The following is a 27,659-nucleotide window of genomic DNA, read 5'->3' on the forward strand; positions in this document are numbered from 1 at the left end:
TAATATAAAATGCATGAATTTCAAATTTTGTATGGTTCCTGATGACTTAATTTTGTTTTCTATTCATGATCGGATGTGAAATGATTTGTCTATTGATATACAAAAGGTACAGTCAAAACCATTATCAGTTTTCTGAGAAAATGACATTTCATTGATTTTTAACCATTCACTATGTAGGAATGCTGCTCGCATATGACGTCACAAATCAAATCATTGAAATTCTAATAACTTTTTAATTATTTGATGAATTTTTCTCAAACCTTCGGCAATATTTTTCATTATTTTTTCTGCTATTTTTACGATAAACTTTTTGTCAGGGTGAACTTCCCCTTTAACAGTATGTCCTGAAAATGCAAAAGGGAATGTATGGCAATCTATAACATACAATGAAATCAGAAAAAATTGTCTTAATCTTAAAGGCATTCTGAAGTATAAGAACCTCCCATATAGGTTTTTCAAATGTAAATCAAGTTTTTAAAGACTCAATGCAGTTATTTACTAAACAGTGACACACCTAGGTTTGAAAAAGCATATTCCAATATCTTAGCATAGTGTCATTGCAAGAAAAATGCCAATGTAATGCGTTTGGCACATTTCAAATTTTGTAGGTTTGAAATCAAGCTAAATTTTAATGTATGAAAGATCCAGAATACAAATGATTTATCCTAATGAGATTGTCCACTAGAAAGCCAATGCTTGCAACTCTAGCGATGCTTGGATATACCATCTTTTCCGACGAGTGTTGCAAACACGATTTTTTTTTTATTCAAAATCTAATTGCGAACTGTTTTGACACAAACAAGTTTGTGTTTGCAAACGTCCAACAGTCATGCGGTCGCTAGCATTGGTGAATGATAAAAGAACTTCATCGACATCGTCTTGCAACCCTATACAGAGGCAATGTCTTGCCATGAATGTTTTGCAAATGCTAGCAACCGTTTGCAGAAATTTTTGGAACGAGTTCAAAATTCTCTGCGACAAAGAAACAAAAACAAAACAAACTTATTTTGCCATGATTTAATTGTCTAAGACATTTGTTGCCACCTTTTTGCGAATAGTTTGATACATTTTAAGAATAGCAAAATCCAAACTCGATGGGTTCGCAAGCATTCATCGCTCAGTGAGACACTCATTAAGTTGATTAATCTTATTGTGGATTCATCCGTAATTGTAATCCAAACACATAATAGTTAAAGTGATCATCATTTCATTGGTGGAGGAAGTTTGAGTTCAGATCTAGAGTACTTGGTTGACTTCCACAGCTTGTACTTGGCGGGATTGAAATAATATTTTATCATCTCATTACCTGGAGAATGAGAAATAAGACGATGGAGACACTCATTATAAATCATTTTAATGGTTCACATTACAATCAGTTTTTTCATACTGTTTCTCAAAAGTGTAGCACTCTCCTGATGTTAGCGTAAATGTTTTCATCCAACCAATTCAGTTAAACTAATAACATAGTTACAAATTTAGCCTGATATCCCCACAAAAAAATCAATAATACGTATGAATTCATGAATAGCGCAAAAATAAATTCAAGTTTACAATATAAAGAGTAAATGAATTCACTAATTGATAAAAATATGTGTGTCGTAAATGGCACTTGTTAAATGGGATATTTTCAGAGCGATTTCACAAATTAGATTACCGATGATCTTCTCTTACCTTCTTGGCTAAGTTCGAGTGGTGCTTCAAATCGCACGATGTTTGGTTGCATTAAGTCTTCCAGATCATCAAACAACTGTAAGAATACAAACATTGAATTCATGATTTTAAATAAGTCATTTAAGTATCATCAATATATAATTCATTGATATAAACACAGCACAGTAATGACCCAGGAGAAAACACCGCCTAATACACATGAAAACAAAAGAAATTATGGAATAATAAGCATTCTTTTGAATTCTTTATTCTTGTAATCGCTTAGATTCGGGAAAGTAAATGAAGCTCATATTTGGGATGCTTGGCTCGTGAATTTTTTTTTTTGGAAAATGCTTGATTTTCTTACCTGTAAACCGCTTTCACTCCCAAGGAGATTGCATCCCATAACATGAATGACTGTGTCCTCAGGATGTATCCGGCTCATCATCTTACCAATCTCTTTCCAAAACCTATAGGGGATTTTATTTAGAAAGAAATTGAAAAAAAAAACATATTAATAATGGTAATCAAACTTTCATATCACTACATGTATAGTCTGCATAATGCATAATAATAATGGCACATTTACCTAGGGTAGCCACTTCCATTAGGAAAATGTATGATATGCAAATTGTCTGAATGGTATTTAAAAAAAGGTTACCGTCAGAATCAAGAGGAGGGCATTATTTCCCACCCCTCCATGCACCCTTCCCCACATTAGTTTCTACCCCATCCCATTACTTCACACCTCATCTTCAACTAATCACATTCCGATTTCCCGGCTGAACCCCCCCCCCCTCATTTTTGAGTGGCACCAAAAACATTTGTTTTTAGGGGAGTATGTCACACGCAAGTGCAATAGGACCTTTTTTTTGCTCACGGTCACATCTTTCCTGAAACAAAATGTCCTCGATTTAGAAGTGAAGCACCCCCCTTTTTTTTTGCTTGTCAAATTTTGTCTCGAACAAAATTACTTCAGTTTGGTAGTAAAATCTTTTTTTTATTTTGTTCTTGCCAACATTATTCTGTAAAAAATGCCCTTCCCCCTTTTTGAAAGTCGTGGATCCGCCCCTGTTGCCATTCCATATACTAACTTTCAATTCCATTTGATAAAATTTCCCCTTTGTATATTTACCTGACTTGGTCTGCTTCGCTTTCTTTCTTCAGCTTAGCTGTCGTTAGAACCTTCTTCTTCAACATGTAGACGTAACCAGGCCCACCCTGGCAAAACAATCAAATAAAACAAGGATAAACAAATATAAATAAACAACAACCAAAAAATAGTTATTGAAACGATAAGTCATGTTGAAAATATACCATCCTCACAGATATCACGTTAAGGGCCCTCAAGAAAACAAGAACAGTTGTCTCAACTTACTGATGGATTTGGTCAAGAGGAGCTTTATCAACACTTTGTCGCCCAATAAGCTGTCAGATTTTAAAACTTTCTTTAGATATTAACAAAAAAGTTGGGTGTTTCATAAAGCTGTTTGTAAAGTTACGAACCGAACAACTTTACGCACGACTGGAACATGTTCTTAGGTCATTAAACTCAATTACATAGGGATATCACATAGCACAAGAAAGGATCACCAGTTGTGCGTAAAGTTATTCATATCTTAAGAACAGCTTTGTGAAACACCGGTTGACATAAAAATGACAATCTCTATCAATTTACCATTGAATTTGAATAACATTTTAACTCGACCTCATTCAAATCAACATAAACTTACTTGAGCGTATAGACATAGAGACTGAGCCATGCATCCTGGTTTATAATCTTGTAAATTTATCCGAATAGCATCTAAAATAAAACAAATGATAAAACAAAAAATAAATTAATAAATAAATAGATTAATAGATAAACAGATAAAGAGATATAAAAATACATAAATAGATAGATGAATACATAAAAAGATGAATAGATAAATAAAACAAACGATAAAACAAAAGATAAAACCAAATGGATCAGAAATGAAAAAAAAAACTTGGCTAATCGGGAGGAGAGACCTGCGGTTCAAAGTGATTCAGTTCGCTTCGCCTCCCAGGCACAGGTGACGCCAAACAAATAATATGCTCATTATTAAATTTAAATGTTACCATGCATAATGTCCTTTAGTCCTTTTATTGAGTGATACATGAAACTAGTATTAGAATTTTAATAGACATTGAATAAACAAGAAGGCATCAGCTTCTGAATTTATTGCTATTTTTGTATCATTTCCACAAATGCTAATTTGAAATTACCAACAAAAAAAAACTCGAGAGAATAGATCTTCGTTTTGCACTGTTTAGTACGTTATAGAATATATCATTATGAATTAGATTTATCTGCTCATATACAATCATATTTTCTACAAGAAATAAAACATTTTTTTTAATTTTTGCTTGTAGTAGCAGATGAAGCAATCAGTAAGAAATCAGAAGATACCATAAAGATAATGACAATTATCCTACTTTAAATTCGAGCAGACTTTTATAAAGACTTATAATTTTAAATAAAGAATTACTCTCATGAGTCAATCAATCTTACTTACCTATAATTGATTCAAATGTGTCGTTATTAAAGTCCTGAAATAAGAAAACAATTAGAATAAAAGAAAATTTGTTACTTTGCTCCAAAGTTTATGACAATTCCAGAATCGTTATTCTTGAAACAACTCTTCACAGTTATTATCATAATATATCATTATATGTATAGCAATCACAGTCTTTTGTAATGTTATATCAGGATACATATCTTTTTGAAAATCTGCAGATATTTGCCATGTAGGGGAAGGCGGGGTAAGTTGAGCATAGGGGCAAGTTGAGCCACCAGCCCCAGGCCAATAATGAATGAGTCAGACATTGTGGTGGTGTCATGTATTGATGATCCATAGCATAACCCCTAACCCCACCACATTGTTTCCAACTTTGAAACAAAAAGTAGTTTTTTAGAGGGAAAAATATGAATTTCAGCCAAAAAAGTAAAAAAGAGTGTGAAATAGATAAGTGCTTCATAAACACACACGTCTTTAAATATAATAAAGACATGATAACAACATTATTAGTCCAGGTATGGATCTTCATTCTTGTCATAGTCTTTTATATGATGGATGCATAATAAATGTGTGGATACAAAATTATCGCACTAAGTTCGGACTGGGGTAAGTTGAGCCAAACAGCATGGGGCAAGTTGAGCCATTGTAATTCCTATGGTAATGTATATTAAAAAACAAACAAACCATAAAAATCGATTGGAATGCAGGCTGAAAGGAGAAAAATTTACATGACTGCTCTTTTCCTTTTACAGGATGTTAGTATTTATAGAGAATTAGCAAGTGAAAAGTCTTTAAACAAAAATTGACATGCTGGTTCTTCCCCCATACAATTTGTACATAGTTTTTGTGGCTCAACTTACCCCAGAAGGTGGCTCAAACTTACCCCATGTATGGGGCAAGTTGAGCCATTTGACATCGTTTTTTTCAAAAGTCACGATGACTTTTAGTGTGGGGATAGAAAGTTATATATAGGTGGAAAATATTTCAGAAGAATTAAATTTCAAGGCAAGGTACTTATTTTGACAAGATTATTAATCATATCAATTCTAAAATGCAAAAAGCAAAAACTGTCACAACTTACCCCGCCTTCCCCTATACATAAATAATTTTCATATTAAACAACTTTCTTAAACATTTTATTAACTAGTATTTCTCTATAAATGCCAATGTGTTGGAAAATAAAATAGAAAAGAACGGGTAAAGTACAGATGTCAAATATAGAATACGAAGAAAAGATATCCACAATATGAATTTATCTTAGACTTTTGAGAAACCTACATCCCTATTTTGATGACACAGATAATATTATTTTCATCATCATCATCACCGTCATCATTATCATCAGCACCATTTTCATTAGCGTAATAACGCAAGACACATTATTGATCGATACTTACGTAACGGAAAACAAGAACACCCTTATCTCTTCTCGTTTCTTCTAATACCTCTGCCTTCGGTACTTTGGAAGATATGAGCTGAAATTAGATTTTTAATAAAATAAAACTTAAGACATTGCATAGGTAACTTTGAAAATTAAATCTTCAGTTGTACTCCGATTGATAAACTTTCCAATAATACTGGCCCGCGAACCTCAATGATATTCTTTAAACGTATAGTGGTTGTTATATTTCTCTTTTTTGTTTAAATTGATGGAGATCACCTAAATAATATTAATGCTCAAAATATTACAAAAGATGTAAACTTTGAAGAAAAAACCCGAACATCCTCTAAATATTTACCGTTAAACCATGATCATTATTCCATAAACTTTCGGCAATCTAATCAAAACATTTTGTAAACCAGTTGCCAATATTCATCTCCATTTTCCCCCAAAATAATTACTTTACATGGAACATTTATGTACTTCTCTTTTTTTCGTAGATAGCTTGTAGAGAGTTTAATACCTGAAAAGCCTCATCATAGTGGATACAGAATTATTGATTAGCAAACAAAGGGTTCATTGTCACTTTCAATGTCTCTGATAATTTTTCAGATTGCACATTTTGTCAAGGGGTACGTTAGTAATACGAAATATCTGAAATGAATAACCATTAATAAATAAAAATAAATAACCTACCAGTATTCTCGGAGGGACGTAATCTTTTCCTCCGCATAACGTCATTTCTAATTGTTGCTCTGCATACCATTTGAGTTCAGTGATCTCGTCTTGGAAATTACCAAATTCTTGCTTCGTCTTTTCACCTAAAAGGCGTGAACAAAAAAACATGAACAAGTATTTGAATGGAAATAAGTGAATCATTGACAACAAGTATAATAGTAGTACATGTATACTGAATAATTTCGATTGAGGTTTAGTCTTTTCATTTCTTGAAATAATTTTTTGTTCTTTTCATTTTCAAAATGGAAAGACGCTATATATATCCTAAGTATTATTCATTTACTATCTATTTATTTTCACCGTTCTCCAGCGAGTGTCGTATCCCTGAACAAGAGGTATCATTTTTGTCATAAGCTTTAGTTGATTAGAATGATCCAACATTAAAAGCTTATATCAAGTTGATATTTGCTGGAATATTTCTTTGTTCATTCTTTATTTATTAATCTATTATCATCTACCTACCTATTTATATAATGTATTCGGGGTTATTTTTATACTATGACATAATATTTCAATCATGTAATCCTGCGTGGAATATATAGTTATTAAAGACGGGTGTTATAAATACAAATACTACATTCACAGCTAAATAATAACGACCATATAGGCCTACCTTATATAAATGAAAACTCAGAACAAAATACAGATATAATTATCACATTGTTTTAAATTACTACGATATAGACCTACATAATTTCGTATTATGAAGCAGAGTTCACCAGGCGCGTAGCCAGGGGGGCGGTGGGGGTGGTCGCCCCCCAAAAAAAAACGTCCCCAAAAAGAAAAAAAGAAGGGGAAAAAAAAGAGAGGAGAAAAGGAAAAGGGAAGGGAGGAAAGGAAAGAAAGGTAGCTTTGTGTTTTTTTTAGTTTCTTTTGATTCTTAATTTTTTTCTCAAAAGAGAAACTCCTTCACTCTTCTTGCTCTAAATTTATATATGAATTTTGCTTCCGCGCTGCGCGCGGTTAAATGACAATATTGAAGTTCTCCATTGTTTCCCCCACCTTTTCTCTAACCCTGTTTTTCCACCTCAGCTATGTGCTTCTTGCCAGTTAAAGTTAAAATTGTATACATTAGGGCATGAATTTGGGTATATAAGGTTAGGCCGAAGTAAATATATGAAGTTATCTTTTTTTCAATTGATCGCGCAACTTCTGGTCTGGTCGGCTCCGAGCGGGTAAAATCTTAATATCAGTTTCTGCCGTCACCTCCATAAAGTCAACTTCTCCCGCTTTTCAGCTCATTATTAAACAACCATAATTTTGGGGCAAACAGGTTCCTAATTTAAAAAGAGGAAGGTATGAAATTCGTGTCGTATTAAATAAAAAAAGTACAATACTTTTTACTCAAATTGTATTAATCTTCATGTCATTTCCCTGTATACATTCATCTCCTGTCCTGTTTTGCGCCCTCAGTTTGAAATTTTGAATGACACTTAAGTTTCTTTATATTCAAAATGAAGCGCTTCAGGATAAGTCAAAAAAATTAGGCATCCTTTTTTATATAGATAGATAATTTCAATATATCACAGAAGTTTCAACTTTTTGCTCACTAATTTCCTTGTAATGAAGTTCAATAATCTTAGAAAATCAATTAAATTAGAGCTGATTGGGTATTAGAGATAATTATCTACATTTGATGAAACGTCCGCCCTTTGAAATTTCAGAGTTTCATTGCTCTGCGCGGGGAGGAATATCTTCCTCTACCAATCTTCTCTGTTTTGCGAGTTAAAAATATGCACTGTTGCTCAATTGTTTGTAATCAAATCTGATCTTTCCAAAGAAAGTATTCAATATATCTTTGAGAATACCCTTTTCTCTGGACCCTTTTTATGGCAAGACAAGTGGAATGCCTCTGGCCGTCTCACCTGCATCACGCGGTTCAATATAGCAGCAGTGCTGACTTTGAATACTACTCTAACTCGCACAAGATGTTCAGTGATACATGGTTACTCTTATGTCCACTTTTTATGAACTAGACCAATAAACTTACAGTGATATGATGGTTATTCAACAAAAAACCCCAACATGGCCAAAGTTCATTGACCTTACATGACCTTTGACCTTGATCATGTGACCTGAAACTCGAACAGGATGTTCAGTGATACTTGATTACTCTTATGTACAAGTTTCATGAATCAGATCCATAAACTTTCAAAGTTAGGATGGTAATTCAACAGATACACCCAATTCGGCCAAAGTTCATTGACCTTTGACCTTGGTATGTGACCTGAAACGCGCACAGGATGTTCAGTGATACTTGATTACTCTAATGTCCAAGTTTAATGAACTAGACCAATAAACTTTCAAAGTTATGATGGTAATTCAACAGATACCTCCGATTCGGCCAAAGTTCATTGACCCTAAATGACCTTTGACCTTAATCATGAGACCTGAAACTTGCACAAAATGTTCAGTGATGCTTGATTACTATTATGTCCAAGTTTCATGAATCAGATCCATAAACTTTCAAAGTTATGATGGGAATTCAACAGATATCCCCAATTCGGCCAAAGTTCATTGACCCTAAATGACCTTTGACCTTGGTCATGTGACGTGAAACTCATGCAGAATGTTCAGTGATACTTGATTAACCTTATGTCCAAGTTTCATGAACTAGGTCCATATATTTTCTAAGTTATGATGACATTTCAAAAACTTAACCTCAGGTTAAGATTTCGATGTTGATTCCTCCAACATGGTCTAAGTTCATTGACCCTAAATGACCTTTGACCTTGGTCATGTGACATGAAACTCTAATAGGATGTTCAGTAATACTTGATCAACCTTATGGCCAAGTTTCATGAACTAGGTCCATATACTTTCTAAGTTATGATGTCATATCAAAAACTTAACCTCAGGTTAAGATTTGATGTTGACGCCGCCGCCGCCGTCGAAAAAGCGGCGCCTATAGTCTCACTTTGCTTCGCAGGTGAGACAAAAATTGATAAAACGCCTTAGCTTCCGCGCTTCGCGGGGAGTTATTATCATTTTAATTTCCTCCATTGTATACCTCTTTGGTGCGTTCACAATCACTTTTGAAAACAAGGTTCAAAATCGAAATATAGTCAACCGAATTGGAGGTACTAGAGACGAGAGAAACGGCTCCTTTTCATTTTAATTTATGAAAAACTAAAAGCTTCGTGCTTCGCGCGGGAGGGGGAAACTCCCCCTCCCTGCACCCACCCCCTAGGGAGCGCGCTTCGCGCGCTCTGTAAGTGTTGGCACGCTTCGCGTGCATTTACCGCCCCCTCCAAAAAAAGCGGTTGGAGTTCACTATTATTGTGACAAGCCTGTAAAATTTGATAGGAACAATAAACTTTTCTTTGTATTAGTGAATTCAAAACTACTGATAAATTAACGACACTGAAAACGCTATACAGTATTCACGACCCTGTACCATGCAGAACACCATCAAATAGAAGAATAGGCCTATTTCCCAAAGGACAGAAGCAATTGCGACTTTTATTATGACATCACAAATTATTGATTGAATCCAATCTACCATTGAAATCAATTGCGACGTTGGCCAGTCCATATTGTACGGAGATAACAATGGACTGTTTATTGATGCGATTGCCATTGCGATAAATAGAAAATAGTTCGATTTCCCGGCTTAAAATTGGTATATATCAAAAAGTCTTTTTTTAAAGATCTGTGCTACCAATATCTATATTTCAATTTCTCCAATATCTATATTTCAATTTCAAACATTTGTTTTTCAAATAAATTTTGTGCGTTAATCCAACTACGAGTCCCTTAGTGATAATGTTATTGACCCATCATAAATATTTTCTAACCTAATTTATCAAGTGTATAAGGCAATACATATATACTCCAATGGATTTGACCTCGACAAACAACTTCGCATATCAATACGCATATGTCAATATCAAACATTTTTTTTATATGTATAATTCGTTCTTAAACATAATGTTCCAGGGCTTGTGAAATTATGTCCAAGAATATTACAGTAAAATTCATGATATACATAAAGTATTGAATGAAATACAAACTTTTTCATACAATGTTCAATGACTGAAAAGAATATAGCTATACCAAATCTAATACGCACTTTGAAAAATACTGTCCACAAAGTCTTATATTTTCAATGCAATATTTTACGATATCCATTCATTGCATTGATCATGACGTCATGGTCATCAAAATCTGAACTATGATTACAGTTTTCATTGTAGTAATGTCTTTTAAACATATTTATGTACTTAATTTTAACTTGCATTGTCGACAGGTCGGTCTATACAGGTTTAGGTTTGTGGTCGTAGGTCATGCTTTAATGAAATTTATTTTCCGCTGTTTCAATAATCATACTACTTAGAGTAGTTGCTTATCACTTCGATTATGGTCAGAATTGTTCAGTAATTTTACTATCAATTTCAAAGATGATGGACCACTGTAGGGTTCAGTTTTGGGGCCTATACCGAATGACAACAAATGCTTGAAACAGAACATCAAGGATTTTTTCTTTAATTCTTAATGATCGCAAGTATTATCATCTTTAAATGGTGATCGAGCGTGAAACATTAATTTTCATCCAGCAAGCATTTAGCAATGTGAATTCAAATTTGATAAAATTTCTTACCGATTTCAACCTTGAATTCCTTGTCTGCTGTGTCTGGACCTTTATCACGCCATGCACGAGCTCTCTGTCTCCGCTGCTCTTTCCGTTCCGCTAAAACTGTGAACAGGTACAAGATAGGAGAAAATGTGTTTTTTTCAGTGAGAATTATTCCGAATATTCGAGTTTTCCGAAGGTTCATTAGTTAGAAAGGTTTTTTCTTTTAATCCGAGGATCCAAAACGAAATAAGGTTCGTTATTCGGACGGTTCGATAGTCCGAAAATGAAGTATAGTACACAATTGCTTATTAATTAATTATTTTCTCACTAATAATGAGCAATACGATTAAGTTCATTTTCGGAGTATTCGAAACTTCTGAATATAAACACCACCCAAATAAGTCGTAACCACTATTTTCATAACTTCTTTGGCTGACATTTATGATAAAAGTCAACAGAACACATGATTATATCTATGAATGAAGTTGATGGATCGAGTCTGGCACAGATAACAATGTACAATGCACCGAAATCAACAATGAAAATAACTTTATTGCTGTTGAATATAAAGGACGCGAATGTGGAATTATGAATTGAATAAAATATGTAGTAATGTACACTGTAAAACTGTGGTGCTAAAACTGACACCAATTGGTGTTAATAGAGGACCACACCCTGAGGTGTTAAAATAACACCCTAGAGATTTAACATAACACCAAAGAGTGTAAATATAACAACCATAGGTGTTGTAATAACGCCTATAGGTGTAAAACTAACACCACCAATTTAACACCGGTGTAAAATAACTGGTGTGGTCCTCTATGTACACCGGTTAACACCACAGTTTTTGCTGTGTAACAATAGAACCCCGATTGATCAAAGCAAAGACTATTTTCATTAACACATGAATGAAAGATGGTTATTGAAGGAACTCGTCTCAATGTATCCAGATTCGCCCAATGAAATTATTCGCATGCAAGAAATATATCCTTTTATTTATTAAGGACTGAAGAATGAACAGTATAAGAAGAGGAACAAATGGAAAATAATTGAGAGATACCAAGATAATTAAAAGAAAAACAGCTATCAATTGACACATAAATTGTATTATTTGCCTTATGGAAATTTGATTCCCTCTTTCCACCTTTTCTTTCTTTTCCCACTTTTTCGTATTCGCCAGCCGCTTTGGGGACACGTGGCCGAGTGTCCCCTTTGTAATTATGGTGTAGGTTTTCTCTAATGTATTATGATGAAAACACTACATAATTATACAATTACACTTTTACGATGAAAGCAACACTGAAAAATAAATATATATATATATCAACTCTATATAGTAATTAGACGGGTGCCACACATCCACAAAAGAACATAAAGAATGTGCGTTATGAAGTTACATGAATTCGTATATACATGTACAGTGGAAATGAGATGGTTGGGTTTTTCATTTGTTGGATTAATTCATGTACGTTGCACTAAATACACATTCGGTTACCTCTGTGGAATTCTTTCATTTCTTCAGCTCGGACTACAGAGAAAAAAAAATTGCGTGTGTAAAACAAATGAAAGAAATATCAGTAAAAGAAACAAAACAACTAAAATTGGTTCAATCAGAGTCGAATTATTACAAAAGACAGATCGAGAGAAGAAGATAAAATGAAAGAAATAGGATGAGGGAGAGATGTAGAGTGAGCGGGTGGTAAGAGGGAGAGAGAGAGAGAAGAGGAGACCAATAAAGGGAAGAAAAATGTAATGATACAAAAGAGATGAGGGGGAAAGGGAAGTGCAGACAAGAAATGGTAAATGAGGAATAGACGAATAGATTAATGTACACAGAAGGAAATAAAATGCAGACTTAAATATATAAAGCGAAAGGCGAAATTACAGAGAGAAAGGGGATGGATGTGGATTAGGCAAGGAAATTCAACAGAAAAGAAAAGAATAAAAATGACTTTATCAAGAGAGGATAAGAAAGACAAGTACAACTGAGGTCTATCGGAAGAAAGGATAATTGGAAATAGAGATAAAACAATTCTTTTCAGAAGAAACTTGGGGCGGAAGAATACACTGAAGAAAGAAAAGTAAACTTACCCTTCATTTGTTCTTCTTTGGTGAGTTTTTTTACTGTTGGTTTCTCATATTCTGGTACGGGTGGAGCTGGTTGTGGTGACGAAGGGGTTGAATCTGGGATTTCGCTGGTATCACTCAATATCGAGGAACGATGACGACGAAATCGCCTGATCAGAAGAAGATCAAAACAAAATAATTTTGAAATCATAATTCTTATGTTTTTCAGGATCGTCTGCATGGGAAGGTCATGCATACTCTAAACAGGTAAAAGTAATAAACAAAACTTCAATCAACAAATATATAAAGATAATACTGTTATGTATATTATATCAAGGGGGGTTAAGATTAAACCCGCTGTCGTACATAGCTTCAGAAAAATATATAATCATTTATGAACTTCTACAAGGGTCTATATGGACGAAGGATATATTTTCGTAAATTCCTTAGAATCAATTTGCTTCAAAAACGAAGTAAGTGATTGCCTAATTCAAAAAAAAATTATAATTATAGGTATTTCAGTGCGCTTGGAAAACAAAACTCAAAATAAACAGAGGACTTCTGATTCGTTGACTTACCTCTGTATTTTGATGGCCATTTCATTCTGTTTTTGTAATGATTTCCTGTCCTGGTATCCACGGAAAACACTGTAAAGATAAATTTCAAAATTTGTCCACTTTGATCGACGAGACATCTTCAAAATAAATATCAGTTTCTCCAGATGAATAATTCACAGTTTTATTAATTTCATATACAAAAGCGAACTATTCCTCAGTGATTGAATCTTGACTTAATGATGTTCAACAATTATGCACTTTTGTTATATTTCACGAATCCGCTAGACGGCGAGACATCGTTGAAGTAAACTCCAACATTGTGCAAAATAAGCCTTGAAAAAATAATGAAAACAATGAGCTCTGGCGCTAAGCAACAATGAAATTGAAAAATAAGTTTGGATTATAATCCTGTATCCTAATGCAATGACTGACTGCTGAGAAATGAGATTATATTCCAAGAGTTATCGCTTAATATTCTAAGCTCATCGAGCCAACGTTCAAGTTACAACCGAGTCAAATCTATAACTGAGCGCCGTTTACATGGAAACAAGAATAAATTCATCGGATGCTGCATGCTGATTAATTGCTTGTCTGAAGGTTTTCATTCTAGTGTGTCTGGTTATGGATCGGGGTATTAAAAATATCCCAAACCCGAAAGAGCTCATATCTTTATTTCACATTATACCCAGGTAATTCCGAAAAGAGTAAATCTAATGACACTTTAATGATCATAGAGATGAATGTCTTTTTCGTGTACTATCTTCAGTCTGTATAAGGATTGATCATGTCCATATAGTCATTAATCTAATTGACAAGCTATAGACAAACTCCCCTCAACCCAATCAACTGGAGCCAATTACTCAATCACTTTTAGGACAGAGTGATACCACATTCATTTATTCTAATATATAAATTGACATCTTTAAAGGGCAACCCAACCCTGAAAACAAGCTTGTTTTCATCGAAATAAAATAAGAAATTGACAATAAGTTAATGATATAATTAGTAAATTTATATTATTATTATCATTATTATTATATATGAGAATGTTATATCTCTCTGAAACAAGGTAGTAGTAGTGTTCAAATACGCAAATTGGCAGCTCCGTGATGGAAGATTACTTTGCAAAATTACGTCTTCGAATTAGCCTACTTCATGTCACCAAATTTGAAAATAATTGATTACACCTTCTCAAAATAAAATACGAATTTTCAGTCAGCATTCTTTCCAGTTTTGAAGACAGATTTCCTGAAGAAATATTTAGATCAGTAAACGAATGCCTGCTGGTTACATCCTGTCTAACCGTACAAATTGTATTTTTCCCATAATCTAGGCAAAAATAACTCTACTTATTTTCATATATTTATATTTTTTCCCTTTTTCTTTCTCTTTGAATTTCAAATTCTTATAGAATTTTCTTGCATTCTGCATTTCACTTTATTTTTTTACATTTTAGTGTCTCTTTTGTAAATATGTATATTAGTACTTTGGTTATTTATTCCACATTGTTTCATATATATCTTTGTTTGTTCTCATAGGTTTTAAATGATTGATAATGTAAGTTTATAACATTCTGGTGGCCTATGGCCCACAAGCTAAGCTTCTTAGTAGGTCACCACGTTTCTTTTCCATCTTGTCTCATGGATGTTGCTATGTTCCATAATAATGTAGTCCATGTATTATATCATCCTGTAATTAGATACTTTTTTTCTTTGTTATTTACTTGTATTGCAATGATTTACTGTTTATGTTGTTATCGGAATTGAAACGAAATAAAGATTCATTTATTCATGTTCACTGTCCTTTATTCTTCGATTTAACGGTTATCTTATATTCAAACAAAATTCTGAGTGTAGGTGTTTCCTTTAATAAAACCACGTTAAGGCATCAGGTAGTCTGGATGGATTGCACTTTATCATCTGAGCACTTCATGACATAGGGATTAGATAGCTTAAAACAATTAAAATGACAATGTCGTCCAATCGCATCTATTGTGATATTAAGAGCATACAATTCAATCTTTCCATCTATGAAAACTGAATGTCAATCTATATGAGAGAGAGAAGTTATTGGCTATTTCGATTTAATATGACAAAGTTTGCATCGTGTACGTGCCTTGTTGTTGAACCATAAATTTATTTCTGAGCAACACATCACAATAGCACGATAAAATCATGGGAATTCTAACATTCAATTGAATCTTACTGTATTGATTCTTTAAATGAAAACGCAAAGTATTCAATCAAATAGTTATTTTGACAGATGATGAAATATAAAAAGAAGTAGTTTCATTTCTAACAAACAAACGAACAGATTAAGGGGGGGGGGGCACAGACTTCATAGAACTAGCACCAATCCCCTATCACTTTGCCAACAATAAGAAGCATAATAAATGAATATCGTTCACCAAACGTACCGCTCAAAAAACACAATTTTTAGGGTTAATTTTTATATAAAGGATTTGTCTTTTTGGCAGATGCTAAGAAATATCTTTATTTTTCTTGTCAGAAATTTCTGAAGCAGTCGACAAACTTTCTGTACCCCTCCTATCCCATTAGATGCAATCCTGCTTCCGCTTCGACACTATAAGCGATTTCAATTTTGAATTAGTGCGTATACTGTAGATAGTTGAACCTTGAATAATTTGCTTAACAACAGATTCATCATAGCATAACATGAGTTTAAGATAAACATTGAAACGATTAATAACGGCGCTTGAATCGAGCCAAATTATCGATCGAGATCAAACAATTATAAATTACTATTCTCTCATTTTCAGTGCACGGTTGAAAGCCATTCAATCAACTATTCTTAAAGGTCTTTACTGATTTATGATAATAATTTTATTTTGTGGATATAATTTAGTGAATAATAGAGATATCTAAACTGAATCAATGGGATAATGATATGGGTATCGTTCTTTGAAGAGAGAAAAAAAATTAACATGCATGTGTGATCATTCTGCTCCGCATCAATTGCAAACGATGTCTTTCGATATCATTCATTTTCTTTTCGCGTTTTGTTTCTCCTTTAATGCCCAATTCTTTTTTGTTTTCTATCTTACCATAATATCTTATGCACGACTTTACTTCCTTTTTATTTTGATTTTAGGATAACTCTATTCCGACTAAAATAACCCACGATAAGTGTTACATGTTAGTCGGAAGAGATTTACCCTAAAATTCTATAAGGAAAAATTAGTAATTACCTTTGTATTTTGGTGACCTTGTCGAAAACTTCATCCTCTTCTTCTGGTTCTGTGGTGGTGACGCCATTTTGAATTGATGATTCGACCTTGTTGTTGTCATTGGTAACTGGTCCTCTATTCTCTTTCTCGTGGTCTGGTTGTGTAATAAATGTGCCCTTCTCTGGATCATTTCCATTCGTTTCTGTAGATTCTGAGAACGAAAGAATGGAACAAGTGAATAATTATTGTTCTCTTTGTCGTGGAAATTTACAAATGTTGTATAACCATAATACACTCTCTAATGTATCAGACAAACAATGGGGAATGCTTGGAGATGCCAATTATTACAAACTGCATAGTTCTCCTGCAGGGGCGGATCCAGGATTTTCCAAAAGGAAATTTGACAAGCAAAAAAAAATTAGGGACATTTCGTCCACGGAACAGTTTGACAAGCACAAAAAAGGTCTTCACTTTCAAAACGGGGGGGGGGGCACAATTTTGTTTTAACGGCATTTTTTACATTAGAAATTTGAATTGTGCCTCTGAAAGGAGGGCACGGGCCCGATTTGCCCCCCCCCCCGATCCACCAGTGTTCTTCTGGAATATCTTGTGAAATAATTAATAGCGAAATTTCCCACATATTGACGAGTAATTAAAAATCAGCACAAACACTGACGACACAGCGACTATATATTTACTATCCAATAGCTTGGTGACTTTAGGTGAGTTTACTAGCCTTCAAAAGGGTGTAATCCAAAGTATAACCGTCTGAAATGATTTGATAACTGGAACATATTCATTCATATAGATTTTTTTTAATTGCAACAAATTTCGTAGAAAGCATGATGTCTTGAACATAACCAACAATTCTTATCAACGGTATATTCAGCAATCCATAATTTTATTTCGCTATTGAGGGCGTCTATCCAATGTATCCAAAGTCGTAATTGATAGGGAAATTTGGAGAAATGGGATTATAGAAGCACATCGTCTTTTGGACTAATAGAAACACGAGAGAATGGTGGAGTGGTGGTCTTGTAAATATGGTAATCTGACTTCACATCTAATTCATCAAAATGAACTAAAACCTCAAAATTAAATATACGGCATAATGAAACAAAAACTACATATCTTTAGTGCTATTGATCATTCCGAGGTGTAGAACAGTTGTTTTAGTGGCCAAAGCAAATATGGAGTAGTGTGTGTGCAGCGCTTTGTAACCGAAAGGAAAAGGCGCTATATCAAATGACTTTTGGATTGGATTGGATTGGATTATTATTAAAGTTATCAAACCGGGTTGAATAAACTTCTCATGTGTCACATTTGGAGAAGCTGGGATAAACACCCTTGGTGACAAGTGCCCATGTTGGATAAGCAAATAATTCTGTTTGACGGGTGCAGACTATAAACTGCGTGAAATCAAATGAGCCAAGGTATGAATAGAAAGTATTTCTATGACTTTCAAGAACTATGTCCACACGTCTCATTTGCAGATATCTGTTGGATGTAAAGAGGTTTGGTAAATAGAACGGTGTTTGTTGTGAGTATAAGGGGGGTAAATATAAGAGAGAATGAGATGAGTTACAAAGTTTGTTGGCTAGTCTTCGGTGTAAGTAATCATTTACATCACTTTCAATTAAGCTAATAGTTCTCAGAAAATGCGTCATGAAAGGTGTATGAAGTTGTGCTTATTATTACGTCACCATCATGGCTATGGTCAGTAAAAGCATTTAGAATGTGCATCGACATTAATGGGGTAAAAAAAAGATATTCTTCTCTACATGTAACTGTTGTTACATATTTTCTGGACCCCAAGGAAGAACAGCTTTGTTACATTAACAAAGCTGAGTGGGTTAATCCAGCCATCTCACTTTCGATTTTTATTATGTACATACATTTACATTGTATTGTTTTTTTTTTAACATTGTGATATGGAAAATAAATACCAATACCAATACCAATGTATCGTATTTTAAGAAAAGAAAAATACCCAATAACAAGTCTACATTTAGAGCCTCGGATATACTTCCAATTCATTATAAGATTTCATGCCTAAATTGGGACAAAAGTTGTTTTGGAAAATGGAAAACACTGCTAGACAATAATGTAGATTGTATCGAAGGCGACGTTTAAGCAGATTTTCAACTGGATCGACGGCTGGGATCAACACGGGGAGCGGGGGGGGGGGGGTAATTAATGTCCGTCTCCACCCCTTATTATAGCCTCTTTCTTTCAATAAGTTTATCACTTACGTTTGACAGATCGCGGGAAATATTGATTTTCACAGTAGCTGCTATGGATTATTAGGTCAATTTAGAAGCAAAGAGTTCATAAATTACACGTTCTTCTAAACGAGATATATTTCGATCGATACTTGCAACCTTTCAGATGAAATTCATCTTCATTAGGAGACTAGGAACATATAGATCTCGCGGTTATTTTTAGATTTTCGTTTTGTCTTTGAAGATTGTATTGTAATTACGGGGTTGGGTGCAGGAACGGTGGCAGACTGCCGGGTTAATAATGTTATTGTGAGTGTTCCTTTCATTTGCATAACATTTAGAACAAAAATGAAAAGTGAATTGTAGACCAAGATGCACAACAATTAGAAATTGAATTATCGAAATGGTCTCTAATCATGAATCAGGATAATGATGGCTTTCTCGGGGGGGGGGGGGCTTTCTGCGTGTAATGGCAATCAATATGAGAAAAATCAAACTAAGTGTTTCAATGAAATATTGGAGGACATATTTCCTTGCTTGAAACATATCTACGTGGTGGCGGTTGTTATAATTATGTCTAAAACAATTTCCCATTGAACGATTATAAATGGGTTAAAGAAGTGAGGGGTATATGCTCCAAAGAAGCTAACATAATCATTCACATTTTACTCCGATTAATGTATCCCCTGTACAACTTTTAAATTTACATAATAATGATGATGATCCAGACAATAGTGATACTTAAAAACAACACGATAATCATAATCACATGCAATAATACAAATATTGATTTAAATGCAATGCGCTTATGATCATCGTTCCATGAAAGTTGCTATTTTTATTTTTTTTTATTTTAAAACATGTAAATACATGACATCTGGATATTAGGGTGCATCCAGATCTTTAAAAATGGCGTTTTAATTCTAAACATAATAGAGAAAGGTTCAGGGATTAATAATGAAGGTAAAGAACATAATGAGTCCTCATAGACTGGAAGCTGCTTTATTAATTTAATTTATTCACACTCTAAAAAAAAGGTTTACCCAATAACATGCATGTTGGTTGGGTAGAAAGATACCAAATATGTTGTAAATTTTACGCAATGTTGCGTTGAAATAGCCCAATTTTGGGTAAAACAAAATACCCAGCAAACATGCATGTTCCCTTTCTACCCAATTTGGGTAAAATTTAACTCAGTGTTTTTAGAGTGTATGTGCGCAAGAAAAATGTTAGTGCTTTTTTGTTTAATGTTACAGTGAAATTTGTTACTTATATAGAGTTTAATCTATCAACTCTTCCCCTTGGAAACATCATGTCAATCATAGCACGTGTGAATATGGAAATCATTTTTACAATTAAAAAGTTGTTGACAATCTATAATTTTTGTCACCACGAATGTAGTAAGAAAAAAAATTCCCGGTTTATTATCGATCTTCAACAATGAATCAGTTTACATGAAGGTTCCATTTATACAGCTTCCATTGATTAAAAAATCAATGAAAGGGAAAACAATTGACTTAGATGTGACAGCAATAAATAGACTGACATGAAATCGATATTATGGATAATCAATGTTACACAATGCCGAATCGATAGCCATATAAGGTTTGTAATTGTATGTTTACTTCGAATATTTAAACAATGATTTCAATATCACGCATGAATAAGGATAGAATAATAGAAACTTTGGGCTTATCAATAAGTTCTCGTACAAAAAATATATTTCGCTACACAGATGCAAAAATCACAATAATCCACTTTGATTAGTTTACTCATTTGATTTCGATGTGAGAATGAAAATTGCGACGTAAGTTGTATTTTGAATGTGTCTTTTTGATATCTACTAAAAAAATCAACTTTGCATCCATGTATATTTTACATTCTATGTTTGTAACACTGGTGACAACTAAAATGATATATATAAATTTGGGGGTAATAATATGTTCCTTCTTTGGGTGGGGTTTCTCTTCTTTGTCTTTTATTCTATGTCACCATTTTGTGTTTTGTCAGTCATCATCTAGCTTATATTCTTTTATAAAAGAAAGTATGGTAAGCTTGAAGATAAAAGAAGAGTTATTTTGTTGACCAAGATTAGTTTTTCCTGAATGCATGATTTGACATTAATCTCCTCAAGTTATTCAATGTCGCTATTCACTAAAATATACAGAGAATAGAGAGAGGGGACGAGAAATGGAAAGAGAGAAGCAGAATTAGAGATCGAAGAAAGGAAAGATCACATGATGAAAACGACGGAGCTTCGTTATTTGGACAATCGAAAAACAGAATCCATAGTAATTCTAGACTGTAATACAGTCACATAAACGAAACTGACTTTAAACTGACTTTAAACTGGGCGTTGTGGCGTGCGCCTGTAATCCAAGCTGTGGGGAAGTTACAAATTGATGCAGAGGTTCGAGGTTCGAGCCCTGGTCACGTCTTTCGGATGGTGACGTTAAAGGTCGGTCCCAGACGTAAATAATCATATCTGATTGATACACGTCTGAAAAAACTCAAATACACACACACACAACCGACTGATCATGTCATTGGTAATCATGTAATAGCTTTGATCGGTCTGGAGTCCCTTTCACCAATGTGACTAAGCATCCCGCTTAGCCATAATCGCAATGTATTAAATATTATACATGTAGGGGTGTCGTGGTCGAGTGGTTATGGCTCTCGTCTCTCAATCTGTTGAACATGGGTTCAATTCCCAGTTTTGATGTGGTCTCCTTCAGCAAAAAATTTACCCACATTGTACTGCACTCAACTCAGGTGAGGTGAATGGGTATCCGGTAAGAAGAAATTTCTCGACTGCTTGGCAGCGCAGCTAAAGCCGGGGTAACAGTACTTTGTATCCTAAGGCGAAAGGCTCTTTATAAACCCAGCCATTATTATTATTGTTAGTATTATTATTAAAAATACTTTCACCATGATCACAAATTGTGATTAGATGGAAGGCGGGAACTATTATGCTTTGTAAATCTGTTGTCAATTGTAATGATAAATTATATCATATTATGGGTAGCAATTGTAAGTCTATCATTCTATCAACCGCTAAAAGTTGTTTATCAAGTTTTCTTGAAAAATAATTTTTAGAGTGCATATAAGTTCTTTTTGTTATGAAATTTAAAGAAATCAAATAAAAGTAATCGTTCTGAATATCTAATTTTCGACCTTTTATTTTAGATCTTCTCGAACAGATTTATGTTGTACAGAACTTAGATGCATGCGTATATTAAAAGTGTATTTTGCTATTGAGTTCACCTAGTAATTCAATTTTGTTCTGTCGAAAAATAGTTCATAGATATCTCTAACACTGAAAATGAATAACTTAAAATTTGAGTTTTTTTGTACTCGAGGGGTTGGTACAATATCAGCACTACAAAGTGTGTGTGTGTATTTGAGTTTTTGTCAAATGTGTTGCAGTCAGATATGATTATTTACGTCTGGACGACCTTTAACGTCACCATCCGAAAGACGTGACCAGGCTCGAACCTCGAACCTCTGCATCAATTTGTAACTTCCCCCTCATAGCTTGGATTACAGGCGCACGCCACAACACCACAAGGAGTGCTAAAGTGTAGTTATGCTCATTTTTGCACCTTTAAGGGTGCTGTTAGTTATAATTAAGCACCCTATACGGTACATACACTGCAAAAACTCCGGTGTTGATTTACATACCAGAGAAGTATTGAAACAACACCAGTTTGAAATCAAACCAATGGTGTTTTGATAATAATTGGTGTTGTATAAACACATATCTGGTGTTAGACCAAAACGAAACTGGTGTAAACACTTCTCTGGTGTGGACATATATTAATTCCGGGCTAGTGTTAAATCAACACCGGAGTTTTTGCAGTGTAGATGACCTATGTAATGAATGTTTAAATTTGAACCTTTTAGGGTGCAAAAGAACATTTATTTTTTCCACTTAGGGAGCAAGATTAAGCACCCCATAAGGTCTGTACCAGTGTCTTATTTAGGGTGCATAGAAAGATCAGTTGTTTTAACATACCCGTTTCTCTTTCTTTATGTTCTCTCTTTTCCTTGGCTCGTTTACCTGCGTCGCTGAAAGCTGCCACGGTACTAGAAAATAAATATGAGAAAATGAAAAACTAAGGTGATAAACTTGGGTCATTTACAACATTTTACTGAATAAATTTACAAAATTATAATACATCGGATTATTCATGTCACGGCAAAAATAGAAAATGATGGACAGCAATCATTGCTTATAACAAGAGAACACACACACGCAGACATATGTTTATTAATGATAAAAACAATTGAGAAAATGTTATATATAACTATGATATATGATTTTACAAAAAGCCCTCAAAGAAATAAACGAGGATGAAGAAGTAGTAGTGGTATAAACCATAAAAAAGTGTAAGGCATATAACCTTTATGATTCATATTTACATTTCATTTCAACGGCGAATTATTCTTTCCAAGTAACTCCAAAATAGAATATAATTTCACACCACAGTTGATATTATCCCCACAAAATATATTCTTACCTCAACTTTTTCTGAACATCTGGTTTCTTCTTAGATGCTCCGGACCCCATGTTGGCTAAGATTGACGAATAGAAATAACACTTTCAAAAAAATTAATTTGATTATGGATTGATAATCCACAAAAAGTATTTTCTAAGTAAAATGTCAAGAAGTAAAGTCTTGATAAGATTTCATCTTGTCGAAGTGCGCATATATTCCAATCTTGTTGATGTAGTTGGGAGGAGTGGAAACAATTGATCGTGGACAACTCCTTATTAATGAATAATGGTAAACAATAACATGAAAGTCAAGTCGGCCTAGCCTTTTCGTGACGTCACTTTACTACGAAAAACCACATGATGATGGAAATGACGTCTTCTGACTGAACTTCTACAAGTCAATCTTCTGGACCGGATCTTCACAACTTAGAAGTGTGTCTTAATGCATGCAGGGCCGACACTTTCTCTCGAGGATGAACTAGCTATGTTTTCCACTGTATTCTTTGAATCTGAAACCGTTTCTGCAAGATTAATCCAAGATATTCTGCAATTTACTTTCCTGTAGGCCTTACATGATCTTATGCACATGGGGCATTGGTATATTGTCGTGTAACGATTCGCTTGATACTCGTTGTTAAGGCGATTGTACACATCAATGAATAGAACTGACTGAGGATCCCACACAATACCTGATGGTCCCAAACTAAACGCGCCATTCTATCCGCCACAGTTGAGCGATTCCCCAATCAAAAAAGCCCACAAGCCGAAAAGGTATTCAATAGTGCTGCTTCTTCAGAAGTATTGCGGGCGTCGGGTTGCTGTGAGGATCCTGGGACCCGTCTAGCAAAAGATTGTGATTGATCCAATCAATCGCAACTATGGAAGGCCAGCAAAGTCAACATTTATTATGCATGTTTGTTCAACAGAAAATATATATATGAATGTATATTCATAAATTCATTGATTTCTTGATATTTTGGTGTGTTCTCCTTTGTTTTGTTTACAGAGGATATTTTGCAAGTTTCCTATAGAAAAAATTATGACACTGATGGATTTCCACAGAGTTACGATTGATTGGATCAATCGTAACTCTTTGTAAGACGGGCCCCTGGTCTATACAGTATATCGGGAGTTCATCAATATCACTTTTTTGAGTGGGCTCAAGAGATTGACCCCGGGCGACGGATTGATTTGTAATGGTATTACAAAGGGAGACCTTGTAAACATTGTCATAGCAGAAACCATGTTGGACCCAGCTCTTGTGACTTGACGCTGCGGCGATAGAATCTAAGAGCAGATTGAGTGTTTAACCGTTTTGATCAACAAAAGGGTTTTTATTTTACAAAGTGTACAGACTAATTTTGAAATATTTTTTCAACTTAAACCCCATTACAATCGCTTTTTCACATAGGCTATATATTTCTAATCACCTTTGGTTTAATCTTGACCGTTTTCATTGCATGTATTTCGAATTACTTATTTTGTTATTACAATGGAATCAATTAATATACCTGATTTTTTTGTATCTTTTGTTTTCTGATGTCACTGCAAACCGCAGCTTTTTATCATTCTGTTCTCACTTTGTATGTTTTGTAACCCAAAATTTGATTTTCGCTTTAATGATGTACATAAAGCTGCAGTGCAATATTTAATCGTACTATTATGTAACCTTCATAAGTTTGATAGTTCGTATTTGATTATATTTTATTATTCTCAATATATACATTTCATGTAATTTGCTTTATATTTTGTAAACGTTTTATGTGTAAGTTTCCAGACTGTTTTACTTTGTCTTTAATGCAATAAATCGAATTGAATAGACCCCCATAACAGACCATAGACGCTTGCTCAGAGTAGTGATGTCATAAAATAGCTAAAAAGAGAACTTTAGTTAAGAAGTCAAGGGTAGACGACAGCTCATGAAATCGGCACATTTTGATATTCAGTCGATTAGAACCACGAATAAAATCGTTCTTTAGGACTTATGACCATGCAGTGGACTCTTATACCTTGGTCACATTTGCTCTACGGCGGCCGTACGGCGAGTCGATAACAGCCGTTTTAACATTTTTTGTACCAACTACATTTAGGTGGTTTGAATTAAAATTAATAAAACGGCTGTTTTTTGACTCGCCGTACGGCCGCCGTAGAGCAAATGTGACCAAGGTATCAGGCCCTGTTGTATAAAAGTTCATTATAATTTTGCCACCAATGTCAACTACCTAGGAATCATTGATTTTGATTGGCTTTTGAATATTATACGGTACACTTTAGTGGTTAAAACAACCAAATGTGTTGGTGAATTATACGACCTACAAAAATGGTCAAAATCAAAAATTTCTTGATGAAAATTTACCAGAATTTTGGTTGATATTGCCCATATTTATCGGTCGGACAAAAGTCACATTCATCAACAAATTGGTTATACCATGGACCTACCAGTCCATGGTTATACTTTGATCGTCTACTACCATTTCGTCTACTTACCAGTACTTTTTAAGAGTGTAGTTATCAATGGACGCGCTAATTATTGATCGCAAAGTTACAAGGTCAATTATACCCCCAGATAATGATGATTTAAATCTTGGAGTAAAATCAAACAAACGCAACTCTGAAAATTTCATCAAAATCGGATGTAAAATTTTTAAAAAAGTTGAGACATTTAAAGTTTCGCTTATTTTTCTTAAAACACTTATATGCACAACTCAGTTATATTCAAATGAGAGAGGCGATCAACGTCCCTCACTATCTCTTTTTTTATTGTTTGAATTGTAGAATATTTAAATTTTCACAAATCTGACAATAAGGACCAACTTGTCTGAGCTAGAAAATGTAAAACAATGTTAATTTCACATATTCAGGGAGGAATAAATCTTTGTTTCACATGACAATGGTGATAAAATTGGATTATTTCATATATCATATAATGAAATACAAAAGAAATGGTGAGCGAGTGATGTCATCTATCCCCTTATTTGAATGATACATCAACAATTAAATTTTTGGAAGAGTGGAAACTTTTCCCAAATGCAATATCCAATCTTGTATAAAGATTTATACCAAAATTTAACTGTTGGGTCGAAGTGGTAAATGTAACATTTAGAAAATGTCACTCCTCCAACTTTCCAATTGTTGATTTAACATTTCTTTTTTTTTTAAAGTGAAGGATGTTCATACAACTGTTTTTTTAATCAAACGAAATATTAAAAATGCCATAATTTCCTTATTTTCCATCCGATTATGATGAAAATTTCAGTGTTATGCTTGTTAGATGTTTCTCTTTTTATTCAAATCAACTGTTTATCGGGGTGGACTTGCCGTTTAACTTTTTTGCAGGAGGGGATATATAGGAGGATGTTTCATCAACGTTTCATCAACACTTGTTGTCTGACAAGTTGTCATATCTGATATCTTTCCTTGATTTTGATTGGCTGAGATGCTTCATTCCTATGGTAACAAGTCCTTTTATGAAACGCTCCCCATGTCACACAAAATGATATATATCCATTCACAAAAAAATATCACCCTGATCATAAGATAACCACCTCAATTTAATGCCATACAACAAACAGTGAAGAAAAGAAAGAAAGAGAGTTGATGTTTATAGTATATACACTGTAAGGAATATTGGGTAAAAATTTTACCACCACAAGGGTAATTATTTGTCCAACCAATTTGGCGCAGTATTTTACCCAATGCGAGAAGTATATTGTCCAGTAAGGTTAAAAAAATAAGCAGCAATTACTTTAGAATGGGCAAAATTTTCATCACACTGGATAAATAAAATGCCCAAAAGAAATGCTCAATGTAGTTACCCCATGGAGCACTTTTACCCAATATTTTAGAAGAGGAGAAACATGAACAATTAAATATATTACGCATTTTTCGTATTTCGCATTATTCATTAACATAATATTTGATACTGAAGCATTATAATATATTTTGAATACAGTCTAAAAAGATAAAAATTAAATGATTAGAAAGGATTATGCTCAGCAACAGTAGCGAATATTTTCTAGAGTTACTTTCAAGTTTGGGCATATTTTTTTATATACTTGTACTGCATATATTTTACATTTTATTCTTACCTATATTATTACGACCGAAATATAAAAAAAAACTAGAAAGTAGCCAATTAGTTATATTCATTAAAACAAAATTATAAACTATTTGATTGATTTCACAAGCTATACAACATACATCAGTAATTACACACTAAACACCGATTTCCACCTACATC

At 33.8% G+C, this 27,659-nt stretch overlaps 1 protein-coding gene across 2 annotated transcripts; it reads right to left on the reverse strand.

Annotated features, from left to right (window-relative positions):
- Positions 1 to 272: 272 nt before the first annotated feature.
- On the reverse strand, positions 273 to 24,138 carry LOC121428781 (NMDA receptor synaptonuclear signaling and neuronal migration factor-like). 2 transcript variants are annotated; one of them, XM_041625602.1, is made up of 15 exons: positions 23,442 to 24,138; positions 22,937 to 23,007; positions 16,718 to 16,907; positions 13,531 to 13,599; positions 12,977 to 13,122; positions 12,381 to 12,413; positions 10,910 to 11,005; positions 6,268 to 6,392; positions 5,588 to 5,665; positions 4,188 to 4,221; positions 3,384 to 3,454; positions 2,786 to 2,871; positions 2,018 to 2,120; positions 1,672 to 1,747; positions 273 to 1,306 (listed from the first exon to the last, which is right to left on the reverse strand). In XM_041625602.1, exons 1-15 carry the CDS (start codon positions 23,489 to 23,491, stop codon positions 1,203 to 1,205), a joined length of 1,332 nt encoding a protein of 443 aa, XP_041481536.1. In that variant the 5' UTR covers positions 23,492 to 24,138; the 3' UTR covers positions 273 to 1,202. The 2 variants fall into 2 exon arrangements, with proteins under 2 accessions (XP_041481536.1, XP_041481537.1); XM_041625603.1 differs by lacking the exon at positions 12,381 to 12,413 and having other exon boundaries at positions 23,442 to 24,137.
- Between the last annotated feature and the right edge of the window lie 3,521 nt (positions 24,139 to 27,659).

Source organism: Lytechinus variegatus, chromosome 15, assembly GCF_018143015.1.
Source record: "Lytechinus variegatus isolate NC3 chromosome 15, Lvar_3.0, whole genome shotgun sequence".
Lineage (NCBI taxonomy): Eukaryota > Metazoa > Echinodermata > Echinoidea > Temnopleuroida > Toxopneustidae > Lytechinus > Lytechinus variegatus.